Source organism: Talpa occidentalis, unplaced genomic scaffold (assembly GCF_014898055.3).
Source record: "Talpa occidentalis isolate TD23 unplaced genomic scaffold, MPIMG_talOcc4v2.1 talOcc4.12, whole genome shotgun sequence".
In the NCBI taxonomy this organism is placed as follows: Eukaryota; Metazoa; Chordata; class Mammalia; order Eulipotyphla; family Talpidae; genus Talpa; species Talpa occidentalis.
Window position 1 is genome coordinate 59,179,137 of NW_023601212.1, and position 23,735 is coordinate 59,202,871.

The 23,735-nt window shown below is 37.9% G+C and overlaps 1 protein-coding gene across 8 annotated transcripts in view; it reads right to left on the minus strand.

Moving 5' to 3' along the window:
- The window catches only part of RABGAP1L (RAB GTPase activating protein 1 like), a 572,843-nt gene that overhangs the window by 15,846 nt on the left and 533,262 nt on the right, over nt 1-23,735 (minus strand). For 4 of the 8 annotated variants that reach the window (XM_037507999.2, XM_054693458.1, XM_054693459.1 and 1 more), the window contains 4 exons: nt 18,322-18,414; nt 7,757-7,867; nt 2,842-2,946; nt 310-393 (listed from right to left, as the gene is read on the minus strand). In XM_037507999.2, coding sequence (XP_037363896.2) covers nt 310-393; nt 2,842-2,946; nt 7,757-7,867; nt 18,322-18,414 — 393 coding nt within the window. Of the gene's footprint in view, nt 1-309; nt 394-2,841; nt 2,947-7,756; nt 7,868-11,389; nt 12,084-17,859; nt 18,152-18,321; nt 18,415-23,735 lie in introns of those variants that run through there. The other 4 variants (XM_054693457.1, XM_037506438.2, XM_054693460.1 and 1 more) reach the window with 2 other exon arrangements.

A 23,735-nucleotide genomic window follows, 5' to 3' on the forward strand; every position in this document is an offset into this window, starting at 1 on the left:
ATTTAATACAATCACGAAACCTCAGTCCTTGGCAGAGAGGCAAATGTTTTTAGTGTGATAGGCTGAAAATTAGCTTCCGAGTAGGGCAGAAACAGGTTCCCAATGGTGGTATAGTTTACTGTTCCTCTAAATCTACCAAACAGTATAAATAACAACAGATTGTTTTGCTCAATTAAACCTCCAGTGTTATCAGCAAGCATGTCCAACAGCTATCTATTTCAGAGGAGAAAGGAAGCTACCAAATTTAATGAATGCAGTGCAGTCACTGTTCCGGAAGCTCTAAGAACAAAACCCTCAGTGGCACATTACCTGTTTATACTCAGCAATGATAGCTGTCGTCTTCTTTATTTCATATTCTGCCTTCTCTAGCTGTTTCCTGAATACTTCTTTTAGCTAGGAAGGGTGAGAATGAGAAACTAAATTTTAATCTTAATAAATTTCCACAAGCATCTATATTCAAATTTGCTTGATTCATAATCAATGACAATGTTAAAACTACACATTTTCCTCACAGAAGCTGCATTTTGATCATTTGAAACACCTAATCATCTCCAGAGTTACAAAAACCTTCCTTTCTTTCCTGCAATATATAAAACATATGAGCAACCCTATTAGAAGACCACTGATGCTTACTACCTAATTTACATATATATTGCAAACAGGTGGCCATTTGGAAGTTTATCTTCATTCTTTATGAGAGTCTAAAACCATTGAAGCAACAACACATGCACTTTTAATCCTGTATTATAAATTAAGGAAAAACATTTCAGGCTTTCCTATTCATTGTCCTCTATTATCACTGCTGTTTGCTCTCTGGAGGCTTGGGGGACTGGGGTCAGAAAAAGATGGAAAAAAATAAGAGCTCTTGAGATTAGGAGATTCAAGGACCAAAGAAACAGTCACTTTGGAAGGATCTACAGTCACAGGATTATTAAACTGTGAATGCTAAACTTAAAACCAGTTATTTCTGTAGCCCCTCAGTTCTAGAGTTTAGGTATGGGGAAAGTTATGGCAATAAAAAAAGCTCAGGTGCCACCCGATAAAAAAAGAAAAGATTTCAATTCTTCCATGATGTAAAAACAACTTTGGTTAATTTTTAAGTCAATGATCAGAATAAATAAATGAAAATTGCATTGCAACATCCCAAATTATGAATAAGGTATACTCTACTTGCAAATTCACAAATTATCACAATTTAAAACTGGACTTATTATTAGAAGACTTCTTATTTTCTTCATAAACAATTGGTAGGTTATACTGATTCAAACGTAGTTGTTTACATCTGTCTCTATTCTCTCTCTCATGTAATTTAAGAACATTCACCCCAGCCTTCTCCCCTCCTGTGAGAAGGTCCTGCTGACTTCAGAACAGACCTAGTGATTTAATTTCTGTAAGCCACAGTTTCCTCATCTGACAAATGAAGAAAATAATTCCTAACAGAATGCATTAATGATTACAACTGGGATATAAACATACACATGTGGAGATAATAGCTTCATTCTTTACCCTAAAGTACTGAAGTGGCTAAAATAAGGCAAGAGGTAAAGAAAAAAATCAAAACCCATTGACAGACCTAGATCAAACAGGGTAATCAATCAGCCCCTGAGAAACTGAATATATGTTAAAAAAGGAAAAAATAATAATTCTTAATAGTAAATGCCAAGAATCATTTTATCATTTTCCAATTAAAAAATTATGGAATATTTTTTTGTAAGTCCTGGCAGGTGCTAAATGACACATCCTTTCATTAGTAACTTTACTGGAACTTTTCCTGGTTGCTTGGATATAGGTCTCTGAAATGCTTTGTGTTCTGATTTATATTTAGTATTATTGATGTCTCAGAATGAAACTCATTAAAATAAATGAGTTAATCATGTCTGGCTGGGACTGACAGAGATGGAGAACACTGGTGAAACCGCCTGATCTTCCTTAGGGAAGCTGGAAGCTTCAACTCCTTGAGCGGAGAGGCCTCTCCATCATGTATCTGGCACCCCTTTGCAATGGTGGTGTCTTCCAGCTGATTAGCTGGTCGTAAATTCAAGGCTGGTTCCCAAAGGGTTTCTTTTATTTCCCCAGGGAATAAGATTTGAGAACTCTGTCAGAAAAACTGGTGCTCCTCCTTCAAAGACACAAATCAGGAAAACGGAGTATGACTGACTGAGGCAACTCCCAGAAGAGATCTCTTAGGCTTGCAGCTTAATGACCTCAGAAACTATAAGGAGTCAATTATCTTGGAGATATGAGATGAAATTTGCAGATTTGTAAAAGCTCATGAATCATATTCCAAGTTACTAAACTTAGAGAAAACTTAACACCCTTGCTAGACAACTCAGTAACGGCAAATTCCTGAAAGCTGTTCAAGGATAGGAATGCTGCCTCCTCTTCTAACACCCTTCAGAAGAAATGTTGAGGGCCTCCCCGGTGGCGCAGCGGGTTGAGTGCAGCACTGTGAGACTGTCCACAGACTCTGCATTGCCAGTTCAATTCCCGGCCGGCCAGGGAGACTCCCACATGGCATGGCGGCCAGGGAGATTCCCACATGGCATGGCAGACCTCTCCTGTAGCGCCCACTGCTCCCCTTAGCAGTGTATTTCAGTCCTTCTGCCTGTTCTGCTCCCTGCTCTGCCTCTGGTGGATCCTCTCACCCTCCCGTGCCTCTGTCCTGTACCCAAGTGCTTATATAAATATATAAATCTTAAAAAAAACAAATGTTGAGACTCAATCCTACTTATATTTATTATTTCAACATCACCCTTGATTTAGAATAGATTTAATTCTACTTCTTGCTGGAGTATTAACTCCATATACCAACACACTGGGGGAGCCCACTTGGCCCTTTACCTGGGCAGTCTCTTCCTCTTGCTTCCTCTTCTCTTCCTCAGTTTCCACCAGCCTCTGTTTGGTCAAGAGGAGCTCCTTATTCAACACATCTGCCTTGTCTTCTGCCTGCAAACCATAGTGTCACAATTACAAAGAAGGTAAAGAAAGTGTGTTTATACTGTCTCCAAACCTAATCTCTTGTTATCATTGTTTCAACATGACCATGATCTATTCTTTTCCCTTTTCCCTCAGCCTGGGGGTAGCTGCTTTCACTGAGTGCCAATTAAGAACCAGGACCATGTAACACGTTATGTGTAATTCTCACAATGGCAGTTATTTTACCAATGACAACAGCACAGTTTAGAAAGATCAAATAACCTGACTGGGGTACTGATCTACTGTCAAAGACATGATCTGAATGGCATCAGAGTCCAGAGTCTTTCTAAATGCTTCATTTACATTCCCAGATGTCCCAATAGAAACCCCAGAGACTGTGTAGATGGATGGGATGAAGGGGTGGAGCCTTATAAGAAGCTTCTAATTGGTGGTGCAAGGCATGGATTTATAGAGGACCAGTACACAGACTGAGCCACAGACTATAGTTAGGTGAGAAATTCTAAGATCTGCTGAGGTAAACCAGCCCATAAGATTACTCATGCAGGACCATGGGGATAGTAAGGGGAAATTAAGACCAAAACCCATGGCAGAGATGGCCATGAGGAAACTGAAGGAATCCAGACAGAAAGGAGCAAGAATTGCTGACAGAGAGTACTCTGGTCTTAATTTGCAAACAGAGTCAAAATTAACTATAGAGTGTATATTTAACTTTGTTAAAACATGTCTGTTTTATACTCCAAGGTTCTTAACATCAAACCTTGACATCTCAGCTTCAAGTTCACATTTGCAGTGAAGTGTGTCCTGAGTCCTTCCTTACTCACCCCCATCTCAATTAGTTCCTCTGTTTAAATCTCTCATCTCTCCCTTGAAAGCACTTAGTACAATCAGTCATGACAAATTACATGTGTGATTTATGTGGCTTGCCACTAGGCTTCAGGCTTTAGGAGGCAGGAATCAGGTCTGCTTTGCTGATCACTCTGTGTCCCCAGCACCAAGCACAGTACCAGGTAGAGTAGGTGCTCCATGAGTATTTGGTGAATGAATGGACACGGTTCTTCAAGTTGCTGCAAATCACATTGTGTGGGGGTGGCAGAGGGCCATAGGATGAGTTCAGCAGAGAAAAAAGCAGATGCAGGGGAGAGGCAGTTATTTGAAGAAGCTATCCTCGGCTGACAGCAGCAAAACATTATCCAAGCAATCATGCAAACTGGCCAGGTGGCCTTCTGTCTGTGTATCACCATATCTCTCGCATGTCCAGATGGCCCAGCCAGCACAGTCTGCTGGGTGCTGGCAGGGAAATGACTTTCCAGCTTCCCTGCTCTCACTGTCGTTGGTTCCTGATGTCCCAGATCTCAGGGGTTATTGCTGTATGCTCTCAGATTGTTCGGAATTGCTGGATAGTTAAGGTGAAAAAAGTCCCTTTTAAAGACTCTAAAATTTGTTCTGATACATTAGACTGGGGGGAGCGTGGACAGAACAAAAGAACATAAAATTAGAGGTGGGTAAGGTCTCTGATGTAGGTTATGAAAACTCAAAACTGCAAATTCTAGAGCTGTAAGCCACAAGACTAGAGTTGCTCAAAAGTAGGGAGACCCTCCTGAAGAAGCACAAAAGCATGAACACCAATCACGTCAATGTTCTTAAAAATCTGACCAAATCTGTCTCGTGTAACTGAAGCCCATTGGACCAAGTGATCCCCAGAATATCTGAGCGACAGCCCTGCTAATAAGGAAGACTGCAATTGAACAGCCTCTTACAGTACCCCTAGTAATTTCCATGGTATGTTTATAAGAGACATCCTGACCTATTAAAATAACTGTTTCCTAAGTGTGGTTTCTTGAAGATATATACACCCTAAATTTTAGCCCTGTGTCAACTTCCAAAGAGTTAATACTATGCCGACATTCAGTAACAAGCTTCATGAATACAGCATATCTAGTTTGGAAAATGCCAATAAGGAAAGATAGAAACACTTCTCTGAGAAAATTTTTAATTAACACCTAAATATTTAAGACGAGAAGGTTTATTATTTATACACATTCCTCACTAGATGAAGGTAAGGCAACCTCATTCTACTTTTGTTATAATCACATCTGGCACTGAGGGTCCACAGGGAAGCAGTCCTAGAGTTTTCCAGAAAGTTTCACGCAAAATTTCTCCTATACATTAAATAGTGAAGTAGGAGCAATAGATTCTCCTGTTCATCAGAAAAGGACCAGATCTGAAGTAACTTGATTCTCCCTGGATTATTGTACAGCCAACCTCTACACCTCACTTGAGTAGAAATCATCTTTAATGTTAAATGAATCTCCAGAAATGCAATATTAAACTATTAGATACTCAAATTCTCTAAGCCCAAATAATAAAAACTTCACCATAATTTGATTGCAAGACTGAGTGCACCATTGGCATTTTAAATCATTTAATCACTTGCCAACAGCTCAGAATGCAGTATTGATATTGAAACTTCTAAATGCTCTCTACAGCGTCTCTGAGATATAAATGAGAAGAATGCACTGAATGAAATAAGTAATTCGAGCATAATCATCCAGTAAATTCATCAAAAGGCTCATCTCTTACATCAGGCATAAGGCTCTTTCAGAAAAGATTTCTCAAAGACCAAGCCAATTAAAATAAGACAAAACAAAAGAATTTCCCACTTATTATATAAGCTTCTGGCCTAACACAGAACTTGTCACGGACAGACGGGAGCTAGACAAGGTCTTTAGTGGGAGGACTAACTGTCTCTTTTTTTCATTTCTTGGGAACATGAAAGGACAGGAAGAGCATGAGGGCAGGTAGCCACAGAAAAGGAAGTGGAGATGTACCTCTTTCATTTCTAATCATTGGGAAGTCCTTAGTTAAAGGAGCTTGAGGGAGCGTAAGTTGTCACTAGAAAAGGCTCTGTCAGAGAGAAAAAGTTCAAGCCTTTGGTGCCCAGGAAGCCTGAAGCCAGCACAAGAATCACTAGGGTAAAGAAAAACTTCTTTAATACCAAATAAGTGTTTGTTTGCTTTCAGGTTTGTTTAATGTTTGCCAAAGTTTTTCTATATTTAATTAAGAGATCTGAATTGATAAACTGTGAATGGAACATACTGGCAAAACTGGGCAAAGTCAATACTTCGAGGCCAATGCCCTTTCTAGATGACTGGAGGGACAGGTACCTGAGCCAGCAGGGACTGTGTTTAAATAGGCAAATAGATCCCACTGGGCAGAGAATACAAAATCAGATGGTAGGAGGAGAGATGCATAAAATCCCCATTTAATTTTTCACCGAGTGATAAGAAGCTTCAAAGAGAGGGGAAGAGTGATGACAGGGGGCCTCCCTGGTGGTGCAGCAGGCTGAGCGCAGTGCTGTGAGGCTTTTTTTTCTTAGTTGGCCATTTTAAGAAAATTATTAATGGATAAAAAATCCAAAATGGCAAAGTCAGGCATGAGTCAAGTCTGTCTGGAAAGCTAAGGCAGAATCAAGCATTTATCACTATAGTCTCTTTAATACAAAAATATAACAGCTGAAGTCAGGCTGGGTGTGGCCAGAAGGCATGGGGACCCCTCTGGCTTCTGACTTGTGGGCACACATTTTTCATATCACTTCTAACAACTTCCACACAGGCTGGCTGAAGCGGGGTGTGGTTGAAAGTCACCCCTCCCCGAGGCTGCTTTTTCTACTTTCATCATCCTGTGTCCAGAGCATCCGCTTTTGTTTTGCTTTCAAGCTCCCCTTAGAGGACTCCTTACAGGCTTGAGCACTGTTTTCCTTAACAGTGGTCTTATCTCCTATTTTACTGTGGTTAAAGCTGCTGAAGTGCAAAATTAGCTGTCCATATGGAAAAAACCTGTGGCACTGCCACTTTTAGTCATCCTTCACTTTTAAACATATTAGATTGATATTATTAATGGATTTATATTTTAAATATTGTCTATTCATAGAGAAGGCAAAACCTTTTTTTTTTTTTTACTTACTCAACTACTTAGACTGTCTCAATTTTTCTGACCCTGCACCATCTGATGAGACTATTCATATTGTAAAAGTGAGAAAAATAGAGTGATACTTTTAAATCCGCATGAGATTCCTTCATATTGCCAATTATCTCTAAAAACACTAGCAATAGAAAACAGGAAGTCCTAAAGCTGTTAGTAATGCTGGCAAGAATGAGGGAAGTTAAACAATTTAAGGTCTTCCTAGCAACAGTATGATTGTAGAGCTTTACCTTATTGAATTCTCACATAGTCTCTATGAGGTAGACACTTTTTAAAAACCTACAGGCAGGTTAAGAGCTGCCCAGGAACACGTGGTTAGTAAGTGATGAAGCCAGGATTGACGCACAGGCAGTCTTGGCTATTAGCCACTAGCCTGGCACTCCAACAATACACATATCTTAATGTAGATACTTCATATAAAATCTTCACATTTATTGTAGAGGAGGATTATTTTTGAAACAAAGTTTGCCCACGAATTTTAGATGCCACTAGTATATTCTTGGTGACAGTCTCAGGTAATTATGGTGGCAGTTCTTGGTTTAGGAAAAGTACAGATGAAGAGGAGAGACACCAGAGAAGTTTATAAGTTAAAAACAAAAAGTATGTCACACAAGCTGTTTGGAAATGACCCAGACCATGCTCAAAGGCTCACATTTTCCATCCTCTCCAATTAGCACGAACAGTTCCTTCCCACCCACTCCCACCCCCTCTTTGACCAAGTTAACTCACTCAAGTGTCAAGTACAGAACCCCAGCAGGGCTGCAGAGAGATTAACTTGGTCCCTGTCCTTGGAAAGGTCATCATGGTTTTATTTCTACCCAGTGAATGACAGGTTTACCTGATCCAAGTCATTCCGCAGAGCAATTTTGCTGGTTACCAGCTCATGGGCAAGGTCATCATTCTCTTGCTCCAGCCTCATGCTGGCTTCCTGTAATCTCCGGTTCTCCCTCTACAGAAAAAGAGCAACAGGCAGAGGTGGGCATTAGTGCCTGGAATGCTATCGGAAATAAATGGAATTGGTGAGGAAAAACAAGCAACAACGACAAAGTGAACTTCTGAAGGTATAAAAAGGAGAAGGCGCGAGTGGCACAGGAAGGCAGGATTGCTGTCTGGGAAACAACAGTGAGTTAAGCTAGCGGTGCGGATGCAGAACTCTACCTCGAGAGACTTACAGTCGTCCCTTAAACACTCCAACAGGACTTCATTATAAAAAAAAGTGGCACAAAAAGCAAAATTTTCAAGCATACCCCCAAACTTGTGGGTTTTCATGTATTTTCATGTTGAATACAGACACAGACAATTCCTTGTTTGAAACATGTACAGTAATCCCACCCTTGACCTCAAGGGAAACTGCAAGACACAGTAGGGCTGAAGTGGGGGAACCACTAACATTTCTCAAATTGTTCTTCCAGTATTAGGCACAAATTAATTGAATATATTTAAGAACACTAAATCAGGGTTTATGATATGGCTATGAGCTGACCTTTTCATTCTTCGGATAAATATATTTTACTTTTCTGAACATCAATTTTTGTGCAACAGCATAGTACTTATGACAATGTCTTTTTATGGTATGTTTTTCTTTAAAGTTCAGCTTAAAAAATACTGGGGCAAAATGAATTACCAGCTATTATTTCCTCCTTGAACTACCAGGGAAAATCTAAAACAAGGTTACTCCAAATTGTAAGAACCATGTCACTAATTCTTACGAAGCAAGGTCTCTCTTTAACTTACCATTAGGAACTGTGCATGCATGTCTATTTTCAGAACAGCAACTTATTATCTTTCATTCCAAAGTATCAAAAGTGCTTTCTTTGCTACTATTAGGCGATTCAAGAGAGCTGACAGGAAAGACTTCAATGTGCTGAGACCTTCCTGTTTGTCAGACTTAACACTCCTAATAGTGTTTTCTGCAAGGGTGGCAAAAATTCAAAGCAAGGCTGCCTAACCAGAAAATAAATCTATGACCTGGAAGGGAGAATATTACAGCATGTACACTAAGGTGAAGTGAGTTTGATCTTCAGTGAAACCTGGGATTGTTATATGGAAAATAATGTCTTTCTTTTTCTTTTAAAAGAAGGGCTAACTATGCCCTGAAATTTTTATGGAGCTAGAGGATCCAAAAACAGGGCTGGCAGAGAAACTAAAGGACAAACCCACTTTTTTACCATAAGTAGCCAACAGGATTCATTTATGTCTTCTTTTGGAAAAGATACACTGGGAGAGCTGGGGAATGTGAAAACATTTTTGATAAACATATATACTAAAAAAGATAAAAACGATCCCAAATCAGTTAAATACTTCTAAATAACTTCATGACAGAATTCCATGCAGATTAAAATATAAGTGGAAAATATCTGATGACATAATATGCTTATGTTACCTTGTAGAAAAAAATAAGTCGAAGATCCCATTTTTATAACAATATAAATAACCAATATTAACTGTGCGTAGTGGAATATTTTTGTTGTCCTTGGGCTTTTAAAATGTTTCCAAGTTTTCTAGAATGAATATTAATAATGTATTTTAAAAACTGTTTAAAAAATAAAAAGAAATTCAGAATTTCAATGTCACTGGAAAGGACAAAATGACATAATGAGAATTTAAATCTATTTCTCTTCTTGCCTTCCTTGCTACCCAAAACCATGTGGAATCTACCTTTGTGACCAAGATACATGTAGCCTCTACAAGCCTTGCCAAGAAGGAACACTTTCCCAAGATAATCTTGAAGTGACAGTGGACATACTGATAGGGGTGAACTGTACCTATCAAATTCTGTCTCTTCCAGCTGCAGAAATCCTGTCCTCCCACAGAAGCCCAATAAAAATGGAGACTAAAATATTTTAAAGCCAGGTGGTCTAAGCCGAATCTTTTAATCTTTGCTGGAAAGAAAAAAATTCAAGTTCTAGCAGGGGCTACAGAGTTAAGTCTTTCATTTTGGTACAAACACTATTAGCCCTGTTTGTAGAAACAACCTACTAACTTGCTGAGAAGTTAATTAAAAAAAAAAATGATTCACAAACTTTTCCAATAAATGTCCTCCTTTCTGGGAAGGGGCGGTGATACCCAGCATAATTTCATCACAACATATTTGACAACCAAAACCGCGTAGGCAGGGAAGAGATTTTTCTCATTTGCGGGGGGGGGGATAAATACCTTCAAAAAGAGACCATGATAAAACCACTCCAGTACCTACTTCTGAGTTGAATGACCTATTTATATTGAAATTGTACCCATAGGACTTTGAGGTACACAAAGCTCCCTAAACTATTTACATCATATTAATCTGGCACAAGGGAAAATGTTGCAGCCACCAGTTTTTCAGGTTACAGTGACTTATGCTTAGAAGTGAGTTAAAATAACCTGCAGTTAACGTCATTCAATGCTCAAGGAAAAATACTTTGTTCAAAGTAATTTTAAAAACACATCAGGTAGCTACTCCATTATTAATTAGAGTAAGTACCTCCTGGGTTGTATAAGAGATGAGAACTCAGCGAAAATTCGGACCAGCAACTTCCCATTACCTTGACTGCTGCAACTGGGGCCTTCCTTATAGGGACTAGGTAACAGGGTAGGGGATGGAGAGGGAAAGACTTGTCAGATATTCTGAAGACCTGAGGGTCCCTTAAAAAGCAAAACAGACTAGGGAACACGCCTCCTGGCTTTTGCTTTAGCAAGCAGCTTCAGTTCAGTGTCTGCAAAGCAAGCAACACAGTGGAAAGTGTCAGATTCCTGCTCTGCACTCACAGACATGTGGAAAGCAAGTCATGGGGCCAAAAATGCAGTATCGTCCTCCAAAGTATGAACCTGGGGGCAGCAAGGTGTCCTGAGGAGCCCTCCAGTGCCACCAAGTGCTACAGGGAGACACTGAAAGAGATCACCTATAAAGAACTTGTCCACACTTACCAAGGACTAGAGAGTGATTGTTACTTGGCTGCTTTTCTAGCCTTTCCCAAGGAAACAAAACTGTTTTCAGAATTAACTGATCAAAAATAAGTGTGCCTTTATACTAAAATGAGGAAGAAAGTTGAGTTTTGATGGGTATGGGAAAGACAGAAACCTGGCTTGGTTCATTTTGAAATTCTGGCAAAGGGTGTCCACCCAAGAAAGACATGAAGTCAGCTTCATTAACCTCAGCCAATCCTGAGATATTTGCATGCAATCAGTTTGCATAAACAATGTGCTGAGCCTGTGGGCAAAATAGGCAAAATTGCTTCCCTTTCAGAAAGACTATAGGAGACAATGCTTATATAACCCTTAAAACTCACAGCACACTGAAACATCTCCCATCTCACACAATTGATACCATCTGAACAAAAAAGCACACAGCAACTTTCCATTAGTTCCCTCCCCTCTTGCATAGGAGATACACAGCTCGGAAAGTTGGGTTAGTAACTTTTGGGAGGAGGATACTGCATTTTTCAGAAACAGACACTGATGATACAGACATACATAGATTAAAAAAACTTACCTCCTCAAAAGTCATAGACCAACTACCGTTTTCAATCATAGGTACAAAGACAATTGAAAAAAAAAAAGAATATCCAATGAAATTGCACACCTACTAATACATTCAGGAAATGGCAATAACAAAAACAGACACTTGTTAATGTTATTTTCTTTTTCCTTAGAGTGTCATATGCTGACTGCAAACATACGATGGAAGACAGTACATTTTAGGCAGCCAGTGGGCAAGTCTCAACTCAGGAAGACTGAGACACTAAGACTCCTCCCTCTTGACACTGCTATTGGCAGTCTGCATGACTGATGAAAATGCTGTATGTGGAACTATTAGCAACTACTGTGTGAGTTGTTTATACCATGTTTTTGCAGCTGGGTGGAAGGAACTTCCTTATGTGTCAAGGTCAGAGCCTTACAAAACAGTTCATCTCCAGACAACAGAAAAAGTTGTTGGGCAGGGGAATGCAAAAGAAAAACAATCTCGGGTCTCATTTGTGTCTAGGGACTGAAGTTTGGGTGTAACAGTACAAGGGATGGTGAACATCATTTATTCCAAGATGAGAAATCAGAAAAATATGAACTGGCAGTCAAAAGAAACTGCTTAAAGGAAAAAATGATGGGGAAGGAGTCAGTTTTATAAACTTTAGCTCAGTGCTTTGGGTGTGTTGTCTGCTGCTATAATAAATTCAGTGAAGGGTCAGAAGAAAATGTTTTCCTAAAAGATTGAGTGCAATTTTATTTTAGTAACAAAACACTCTGTTCTCACTATTTTCATTTGAATATCTCTTTCAAAAGAGTTGATTAATCATCATCAAATCTCAGCAGTTTTTTGACATACAAAGACAAATGTCTGCAGATGAAATGTGTAAGCATCTACATTGTAAATGAGGATTTGAAAAAGAAAATCTAGATATTTGAATTGTTTTATGCTCTTTTTTTACCCAACACTGTCAGTTTTATCTTTCTGGTGGAAATTTAAAAAAATTTAAATGTCAAACTAAAACCAAAATCTTGTCAGTATTAACTAACAGTTGGCAAAACAGATTGCACTTCTTTTAGACTTTAAAAATTACTCTAGCGCAGAGGTCAGCAAACTTTTAATGTAAAGGGCCAGATAGTAAATATTTTAGGTGTTGCAGTCCATAAGGTCTTTGTTGAAACTATTCAACATTGCCATTGTTATGCAAAGCAGTCTTAGACAATAAGAAAAAAAATGGGTGTGGCTGTGTTCCAATAAAACTTTATTGACGAAAACAGGCAGAGGGATAGATTTGGCCCACAGGACCTGGTTAACTGGCCTGTTCTATTCTACCATACAAATCAAATTTTAAAAAAAGCAAATCACTTACAGATGATGTAGAAACATATCAGTATGACATAATTTTCTTAGCCATACTACTTTTCTTTTTTTTGTGGAACCTTCGCTGGCTGCCAGGGAACCAACCAGCGCTGCAGAGGCTGCGGGCAGCCTTGCAGCCCAGCGCTCAACCGCTGCGCCACCGGGGAGGCCCTTAGTCATACTACTTTAATAGGAAACAAAACTTACTAAGAATCAAAGACAACTTTTGCAGAACTAATTCTGAAAATCATCAATAAACATGCCTATGGATTCTTAAAATATGCATACCATTTATACTTCCCCTCCCCTGAGTGTCAGGTATAAATCAATCAGCAGACAAATGTCTTCAGAAACCACCTGTTCATTTTTAGCTAAGTTGTTCAAGAACTCTCAAGAGAGTTTAGGCCTGCATTCTCCACCTTCCAACAAGGTCCTGGGTTACCAAGGTCAAAAAGAGAATAACCACCTTCTGAAGTTAATCATTAAATTGGCACAGGCAGATAAGAACCTGTCAAGAATCCTTTTTGACTGTTACTATTCATTAAAAGTACATTATTTCATATATTAACATTTCTAAAAGACAACACGAGTCTCTGTGATATGGAAAAAACAGCAAAAGGTTAGTTAATTTTCAGTGGCAGAAAAACATTTTCAAAGATGAATTCACTTATCTTGACTTTCCTAAGTAAGGGAAACCCAACAGTGAGGGAAAAAAGGGAAATGTTTGCCCCTCCCAGGTAAGAAGTTTAGCACAATTTAAACTTCAAGTTAAAAAATAAAATGTGATAATTGCTAAAAAATTATTTGATTACATATGTCCTAGGTGTCAAACTGTGCCTCAAATATTTTGTTTGGATTCTTTTTACTCCATATTATTAAACTGATAAATTTAAAATTTCAGGAGGTGGCCTCCCTGGAGGTGCAAAGGGTTAAGCACAGCACTATGAAGCTATCACAGCCTCTGCAACATGAGTTCAATTCTGGGCCAGTCAGGGAGATACCCACATGGCGCAGCAGACCTCTCCTGACATGCCCACTGCTCCCCTCAGCAGTGTTTTCACTTAGTCTGCCTGTTCTGCTCCCCACTCTGTCTCTGGTGAATCCTCTCACCCCCCACACCTCTGGCCTGTACCCCAGTTCTTATATGCATAAATAAATCTTTAAAAAAAATAAAATTTCAGGAGAGAGAAGGGCTTTATAAAAATGAGTATGTGCAAGAAAACTTTTGTAAATGTAGAGGAATCATTTCTGTTTGAATTAGATTTTAATAAAAAAAATTACTATCTTTTACCTCAAGAAAGAAGTTGAACATTTTAAATCTAATTATACTGAACATGGATAAGATATTCCAATTACAAATTATGTATTTATATACTACTATCTGTGTCCCAACCCCAAGAGAATTTAAGCAGTCCTGATTCTTTCCAGGATTTCCCTTCTAGAATAGGCAATAACATAATCTTCACTATGCCTTGGGAGCATGAACTTAATTAATTATCGACTTAACCCACATTTGTGCAAGTAGTTCTTTAATTAAACTAGAAAAACATATCACCTTCCAAGGGTGGATGAAGGCTACTGTTCTCTAAAAAGTACAAAATTTTTTTTTACACAAAACTTTCTCCAAATGGAAACAATTCATTCCTTAAAATAATAAATAATATTTTAATTTCTGAAATTAATAACTTCATTAGGGGCTTGGATACCAATGTTATCAAAAATGTACTAAAATAGCTATACATTTCCATGAATGTATTTTCTGGGGACTTGCAAAAATGAAAAGGTACATGAGGTATTTCTACAGCCAAATCTTCTGCATTACTCCTAATTTGAAATCAATTAATATATTTACAAATCAAAATATCATGGGAGATAAACATAACTACACAATTCTAACCAGGTCTAAGTTAAACAATAAAAGAGGCTTAGAATAAATATTCTATTCTTTTCTTACAATAAAGTTTCCTTTCTGTCCCTTGGAACCTAGTCACAAAGATAAACAGAAAGAGGACACCAAAGGTTGAAGCAATAATTTAAGGACACCTGAGTTTCAAATACAAACTGATGCCCAGACCAGCTGGCATATGTATTACCTATTTATATGTTTATGTCTATGTGCATGCATACATGTATGGTATATATGTCTCAACATTAAAGGCATCACAGAAAATGAATGCACACCCATTTATGTTGGCCTTTCCCCTATAAATATTGGTAGACATAGAATCTATAGTCATTCAATAGCTCCAATTCTGATAGGAAGGTCGCACTTCCTCAGGTACAGCTAGTGCACAGGTACCTCTCATGTGACTTGGAGTTCATGAATAGAAGACAGTGGGCTTGATGTCAGTCCTCTATGAGCATTCTGTTTGGTCTGTGGGTTTGTTTGCTTTATTACATGCAATTCACATATTATAAAGTTCAACTTTTCAATCTTTTAAAAAGAGAATAGTATTTTTATTTAATTTTTTAAAGATTTATTTATTTATGCATACAAGGGTTGGGGTATAGGCCAGAGGTACAGGGAGGGGGAGGTGAGAGAATTCACCAGAGACAGAGTGAGGAGCAGTACAGGTATACTGACTGAAATATACTGTTGAAGGGGCAGCAGGCGAGTCAGGAGAGGTCCGCTACGCCATGTGGGTTAGCTCCCTGGCTGGGGATTGAACTCTTGTTGCAGTGACTGCTGATCGTTTCATAGTGCAGAGACCTATGTGCCACCAGGCAGGTCCAAGGTCAACTTATTAAAAAATGTACCATTTGGTTGTGTTAGTATATTCATTCGCTTGTGAACCATCACCATTGACCTAACACCAGCACATTTTCCTCATGTTTAGGGTTTTAAAATTTAGCTTTATACTAACATTATTTCCGTCTCTCTTTGTGGTGAGATATAAGTGTTACATATCATGAACATAGTGATATAAACTGGAAATTTAGATATTTGCATAGGTCATAAAAATAGACACAAATATGTTTAGATGGATATAGCAAGAATGTGTCAGCTGAAAGCTACCTCCTAATTGATAAATTTTAATCCCACCTCTGGCTTCCCTGAAGCAACCTGTTTTGTACACTACCATGTCTGAGGAAAACATCACCAAATAAAAAAAATCTCTTGGAATATCTTACCGTACAACATTTCTGGGCCTTTAAAAAAAATTTCCACACCTTCCTAACTCCCATGCCATATGGCACGCAAGGGAGGAAAGTGTCACTTTAAGTGGATCCCAAATTTGAGGAGGTTATCAGTGAGCTGGTGCCAGTTTTTACTTGAGGCTCCCAAAGATCTTCCCAAGTTATTCTGAAGAATTTACATGACTGTGTTCCTAGTCCAAAATCTATGAATTTTACATCCCAGGAAGGAGATTTTATTCTTGACAGGATTAAATTAGAAGATGCAAAAATGCACTTTCTAAGACATTTTTCCACTTCAATTAAGATAATTAAACTCAACATTGAATATCTGCTGATGGTTGGAAACTAAGTTGTCAACTGCCACTTTGAAAATGTAATTGTAATTTGAGGACCAAAACTTCACCAAGTCTATCATCAGTATAAATGCCTGGAGAGTATTAAAAAGGTAGAGTTATGAGTTAGATGATTGACAAGCTGTTAAAACAATACAAAATTAATAGCTGCAGAGGGTACCCAATATGCACAAATAAAAGAGGTCACAACATACAAACTTAAAAGTAACATCTATTTTCAAAACAAAAACAGTTTAATTCTACTTTAATCCCCATATGATGAATTGTACATATTGATAGTCTTATGCATGGTAAATTTTTTAAAAAATAATATGCATTATACTATTTATACATATTAGCCTTGACACAAAAAGAATTTTAAAAAAAACAGTAACAAGTTCAAGCTCAGTCTGATTTAAAATATATAATTTTAGCCTTTGATTACCCTCTTTTCTATTTTAAAGCACTTGTCCTAGATTTTATTCACAGCAATGGTAGCAATAAGAAAATCAGAATGAAATGGGCAATAGGAGGGCTTTGTTTTGGATCCTTAATAATCCTTTGTATTATTACTGCAAGCCTTTCTAAAGCAGCACACTCATGGGCCGCATTAAAACTAGTTTTATTAAGGTGTGGTGATGGTGATAGAAATGACCTTCAAAAATTATTCTATGAAATCCTTATGTGTTAACAGTTACCTAGCATAGCAGTTCTCTACCCAGCTCTATAAACAAGGGGAGAAACATACAGATGTTGGAATGGGTAGCAATACAAGGGAAGGATTGTGAGGGACAAGAGGGACAGACCCACATAAAGTAATTATTATCCTTGTAATACTTGGGTAACATAAGGTGGTAAGCCTAATAAGTCTCATAGCAACCATTTATTGAACACCACTATGCCGGGCACTTAACATACCATCTCTCTCACCCTCACCACAATCCATCAAGGAAATATTTATTTTTCAGATGAAGAAGAGGTTCAATAACTTGGAGATGCTAAACTGATAGCACAAGGGTTAAACCCCTAACTTGGATTATAAATCCTGTGCGTTTTTTTGGTTTTGTTTTGTTTTGGAAAGCCAGGATTTGAACTCAGGTCTAACTACAAAATCTACAAGCCCCTCTGTGAACCTTCTTCTATGCTATTCAATTCAGCAACAGTTGTGAGCAAACTGTGTGTGCACAGCTGCCTGTGTCCAGCTCTCTGGTCACATAAAGACAATTCTAGATACAAATGTGAGAGTCATCCTACTAAAGGCAATTTAATTAATAAAGCCACTCCAGTGCTTTTCTTGACAGGGCCTTTAAGCATGGTGATGCTCAATGTAAAACTAAGATATTCTCTTTCCCTAGAATACTGACAAAGAGAGGGAATGATTATGCATCAGTAGGAATCCCAACAATTAAAACATGTAGAAGGGAGACATAATATGTACTTGGGGAGAAAGTTTGAGATAATTTCCCCAACATTGATTGCATCATGGAAATCATGTTTCTAATTCCCATTGAAGAGATCTATCTTTATGAAATGCTCGATTTTTACAAATACTAAAATTAACTAAGATAGTAAACTGAAGTCATTTTGATTCTAAAACTACAGACTATAGTTAAATGTTACTATTACTCGTAAATTTGTTGTGGAAATAAATGTTGCGACAAACACCATTACTGTGCTGATACACCATTATGGTTTTTATTTTTCCTTCTGAATTTGTTTTGTTAACATTTTCTACAGAGAGAGGTGAGTCTGAAACATTCTTTGCCAGTACTGGAACAGTTCACCTTCTAAAGGTCTTTGAGGATGTGACCGTGCACAGCTAAAACAGTACTTTGCCATGTTTCTTTTTCCTCATTTTTGAAAGTAGTCGATAGCCACTTTCTTTCTTTTCCCCTCTCTTTCAGCTTCTTATGAAGATTCCCAGTATAAATGCAACAGGTGGAGTTACCTACAAATATACAAACTGAAAGAAAAGAAATATTATGGTTGGCGACTCAGGAGTCTCCTGGACATTTAGCATGGTCAGAGGGTTTCTAAGTCAATCAAGAAACAGAGGGAAGTGAATTTGCTACAATTGCTGCTTTAGGGTAAAGAAGGTACTTCGCCCTGACAGGTGACCCAGATCTCCCATACCTTGTATCTATCCATTGGGTCTTCCTGCTGCAGCTGACTCTCTCGCATTGTCTGATATTCTTTTTCATATTTCTTCAGCTTCTTGGTTGGTACCTGCAGGGATTAGAGGAAAAGCCTATTAGACAAGGTGGACATTGTTCAGGAAAACATTTTCTCATGTGTTTCCCAGCTCAGTCTCTGGTATTCTAACTCACCCAACTCAAAGTTAGGTGAAGAAATCCAGATTAGAGCAGGCATCTAAAGACTTTTTCTGAAAGGTCTATTTAGTATATATCGTGGACTCTGTAGGCCACACAGTCTAGGTCACAAGTATTCAACTTGGTCATTGCACAAAAGCTGCAACAGGTGAGACAAGAATAATGGCTGTTTTCCAACAAACTTTATTGATAAAAACAGGCTGCAGTTTGTCCACTTCTGTTCTACAATTTTGCTGGTATGTCATGATTTTTTCTTGTTAATATATTTAACAATGCTATTAATTCTATTAACCATGTTTAAGTAAAGTTCACTCATAGCCTTCTACCATGGTGAAAATAAGTTATTATTTTATAAAAATAAGAAATTGAGCAACAAAAAAAATTTTTAATGGTGTTAATATATCAAAGAGAAACAGGATTCTAAAAATTTGTCACTGAAAACTCAAATACAGGATAATTGTGTTATATGAGATAACAGATAATCATCTAAACCACTCATCTACTTTTTGCTAAAATTACATCATTTATAAAAGACAGTAGTCCACTATTTTCTGGAGAAAAAAAAAACTACACTATTATAGAATCCTAGAATTCTAAAAGTAAACAAATAAGTCTAGCATAGAATAAAGGTCACAGAATTAGCTAGCTAGAGCAGAGTCTGCATGTCTATTAGTTATTTATGAACCATATAAACCCTTGGAAAATGGGCATTTAATCTGCATTTGTTCATCTGTAAAATGACAGGGAAGCAAATTTCTACTTCTTAATGGTTGTCAAGAGAATTAAATGACATGAGTGAAGTATCTAAAATAATGCCTGGTTCATGTAAGTTTTTTTTTTTTTTAAAGAGTTTCTTTCTTTCTTTTTTTTCCCCCAAAGATTTATCTATTTATCTATACAAGAATCGGGGTGCAGGCCAGAGGTGTGGGAGGGTGAGAGGATTCACCAGAGACAGAGTGGGGAACAGAACAGGCAGACTGACTGAAATACACTGCTGAGGGGAGCAGCGGGCGAGACAGGAGAGGTCTGCTTCACCATGTGGGACCCTCACCTGCCAGCCGGGATCAAACCAGTGCTGCAGAGGCTATGGACAGCTTCACAGCGCTGTGCTCAACCGCCTGCACCACCAGGGGAGGCCCTCATGTAAGTGTTTTAATTGCTTTTTAAAAAGTGTTCAATCAAATCTTGATTATTATCATAATCTATTCTGTTTCATAAAACAGGTTAAGTCTACTTTCAGGTTTTCTTTGGTTAATCAAAATTATATAATTCCTTTAGGCATCAATCTCCTTAATGTTTAAGTCCTACAATGACTAAAGTTTCTCATTTACAATTATCTAATTTACGAATGTGTTATTTTGTTGAATTCTTGAGGACTTGGTAAAGGCAAGGAGGCTGTGTTGATGTCCCTCAGTATCTGTCATGATACCTACAGAAGAAGTGGGCCCACAAGAGGCCCTCAACAGTTTGTTTCTTCTCGAGTTTAAAATATGGTATTTAGAAAACATGTATATGTGTGAGAGCAAGAGAGAACAGAAAGTACCCAGAAAGAATATAAAAATATCTCACACTTTCTGGGCTGAAGATAGTTTCAATTCTCTGCAATCTGCTGAAAAATTTGCTAAATGAAAAAAACAGGAACCCCAAACCTCCTGCCCCACTTTACTCTAATCTAGGGGCACTCCACAGTGCCGGAGTTTGCTTCTCACTACAGTTGTGGAGTTTCACAGACTCGGTCCAAACCTCATAGACAATAAATCATTCAACAACTACTTGATGACAATATGCCCGTGGCCAATGCAAGAAAGTCTCCCTGTCAAAGAAGAAGTTCGGACATTTTCTAGGTTGTAACTGAATTGCAAAACTGCTGACAATTGCTGACTATTGTCATGAGAAACTCTAATCCTTTATTACTTCATTTCCAAAGACTGTCAAGGGTACACCGTGATTCACCAGACTACAGTAAGAAGAAAGTACCACTGATCAACTATGCAACTTCAAGATCATCAGATAAACAACAAGGAAAATACACACCATTATGTGCTAGTAAAAGCAACAATATTTTTCTTGATTTTGTTAGGGTACTTGATTTTCTCTAGTTTTCTTTTTTCTGTATGTATTAATCACACACTTGAAAATCAAAAAAGGAGTGTCAAGATGAAGTGGCAAATTAGTAGCTGTGAAGTCACCTGGCGCTGTGGAAAAAAAGGAAGAACTATCAGAGTTTCAAATTTTCATGGATATTTTAGGGGTAGAGGTCAGGGGGAAAGTGGGAGATCGTGTGAGGAGGTGGCCTACACCAGCAGGCATTTACGCATAGGATCAGAGGTATTTCACTTACTTTCCAACTAAACAGTTACCAGGCTGAACACCAGACCTGTGTGGAAGCATTTTCTACGTGGTTCTAAAATGGACCTATTCACCAAGGGCTGAATTATAGTCTTGTTTTGGAGAGCTTCTTCTCAAACCACTATTTTAAAAATTCAATCTATTAATGAGGTTTTAAAAAAAAACAAAACAAAACTCTTAAGAGTGTCTTTTTAAGAGTCAATCTTGTTACTTATGTTGAGGTTCATTTCAAAGTGAAATTTTCCCCAAAATGCATTAAACATCCTCCATAAGCTAGTCCTTTTCCATCTGGCTGAGATTCTAGGATGTTTGGCTCATCCTGTTCAGGGAAACAGAGCAGGTTCCCAGAACAATATGTTGCTAGGAAACCTTCCAAGCTTATTTATCTTGAGCTGTGGGGTGATACTGAGCATCCACCTGTGATTGGCACAAAGTGAAAAGGGGAAAAACAGGTGGAAGAGGAAGAGACAGGGGAACTGAAATGAAACTCCTGTTGTTTATGAGATAATCAAAGGAAACAGAGAGACTGTTAAGAGTTTTTAATACTATATTTCAGGACAAAATTGATTTTATTGTAGGGACTATAATCTTGGGCTTGAAATTTTCTTTACCAGAGAAAGGAATAAAAAAAAATCTTTTTGTATGCAGTTTTAATTCAAAGAATGGAAAGTCATCAAGAATTATTATAATAGAAATAATATTACCCCAAGAGCAGTAGAGGATCTCTCCCTTTAAGTTAAATAAATGCAATGTAAATGTACACTTGAAAATGTGTTAAAAGTCATCGATCCTTTTAATGTCTATTTAATTTTGGGGTCTTGTTCTACCATCCATCCATCATCTGTCTATCCAATACTTCCTATTTGGCTAAATTTAGGAAATGTCCTCAGAGAATCCACAACTGTTTGATAAGTGTGACTGAAAATGTACAATTGCCACTTCGAAATGGTATTTATTGAAAACAACCAAATAAATAGAGAAAGAAAATAGGATATCAAATCCTGGCAAGACCCCTAAGGAGTAGGATAGCAATTACTTAAATAAGCAGCTAAGGCTTAACATTCTGGACTTGACAACTACAATACACTAGAGAAGTCAGCACATAATACACAATCAGTGTTTTCATCTTTGAGTATTTTATGATATCTAGAGATATTGCACATTATGTTTGGTCCTGATATTTAAATTCATTACCTATATAATGATTTACACAGAATTAATAAATTAGAGCTGGAGGGATGTCTGCAGACTGCCTATCTGGTACGAACCCTTTCCTGGGAATGAGGAAACTGAAACCATACTGCTGGAGCACTGGATGGAGCCAGGAGAGACAGCTGGAACTTGACAGTATGCTTTTCCGGTATTGGGCTGTCAGGGAAGAGTTTCCCAAACTTAAGTCACTCAAAAATAACTTAATAATTTAATTCAATAATTAAATCAACTGTTTTTATACAAATTTACTTTATAACAAAACAATCAATTTGGAATCAAGAGTCAATATAGAAAAGAACAAATAAACTTAAGGTAAAGGGAGCTGTGGGGAGTAGCAGGGGGATGTGAAAGAGTGTCCTTCAATAACAGGGAAAGCAAAAGTATACTTACTCATTTCTCCCCCTTTCTCATTGTTAATCATGTTGGCCATGGGAGAAGACTGAAGAATAAGTTCAACGTTCTTCATATCCATGCTCTCCCTTTCCTTCTATTTACATTTTATTTCCTATTTTTATATATGACACTGTCATATGAAAAACAATTTTTGTTGTATATCAATTGCTTTTACATGAATATGCCTTAATCTTTGCCTCACTGATCATACCTAGCTGGGTTATCATCGTATTTTATATTTTTAATTTCACCATCTTCTTGTTAATATTTTAATTTCATGTGCAGTAGTTACTTCTAATAAAAGATACTTCTTTTATGCATATGATTTGGTTATGTTTCCTGATTATCAAGTGTGATCTTTATACATTTAAGGAGTTCAAGTGCGTTCAAATAGCACACAGCTGAAATTTTGCACTGCAATTAATGGAATCATTAAATTCAAGTAACAAATTTGCAACACACCCATAATATTAACTTAAGGAAAATTTGCACACACACAAAGGAAATGCTACAACAGCAGAATACACATGTGGAGATTTTCAGCCTAGTCCCTCTATGTACAGCATAATGTTTGACATGTACTGATCTTAGGAAGCAGTTTATCAATTTTGTGAAAAGTCAGAAAACTCAATTCTTCCCCTCCTGTGCACTTTTCCCTGTATGTTTCCTTCACTTTTCACAGGTAGCACTTCACTTGATACCTCTGGTCACCAAATGTATGGTGGTTTTCCCTCAGAACAAACAATTCTCTGCAACACCAGTTGAGTGTCTACAATTTAACTCAAATCTTACATTCTCTGCCTGGAGATAATGCAGACCCCACATATAAGGGCTTAGGTCCATGAGACTGCCCTCTTCTTTCTAGTCACAAGCCCTTGTAGATAACCCATGCTTCTGACAACTTGCTATAGAGGGGAGGTTCTAATCACCTCCTCCTTGGGTTTGATCAACTTACTTAAGCGGCTTACAGAAATCAGTGAAACTCTTATTTACATGTGCCTGCTTATTAAGGATATGATAAAGGATACAGATGAACAGTAAGGTGGAGAGATTCACAGGGGAGATGTCTGGGAGGGGCCCCAACATAAAGCTCTGTCCCAGTGGAGCTGAGGTACATCACCCTCCATGTGTGGATGTGTTCACCAGTCTGGAAACTCTCCAAACTCACACTATTGAAATTTTATGGAGGCTTCTTTGAATGGACATGATAAAAATTGTTAATTGTCCTTCTAGCCCCTCTCCCCTTTCTGGAGAAGTGGGTGG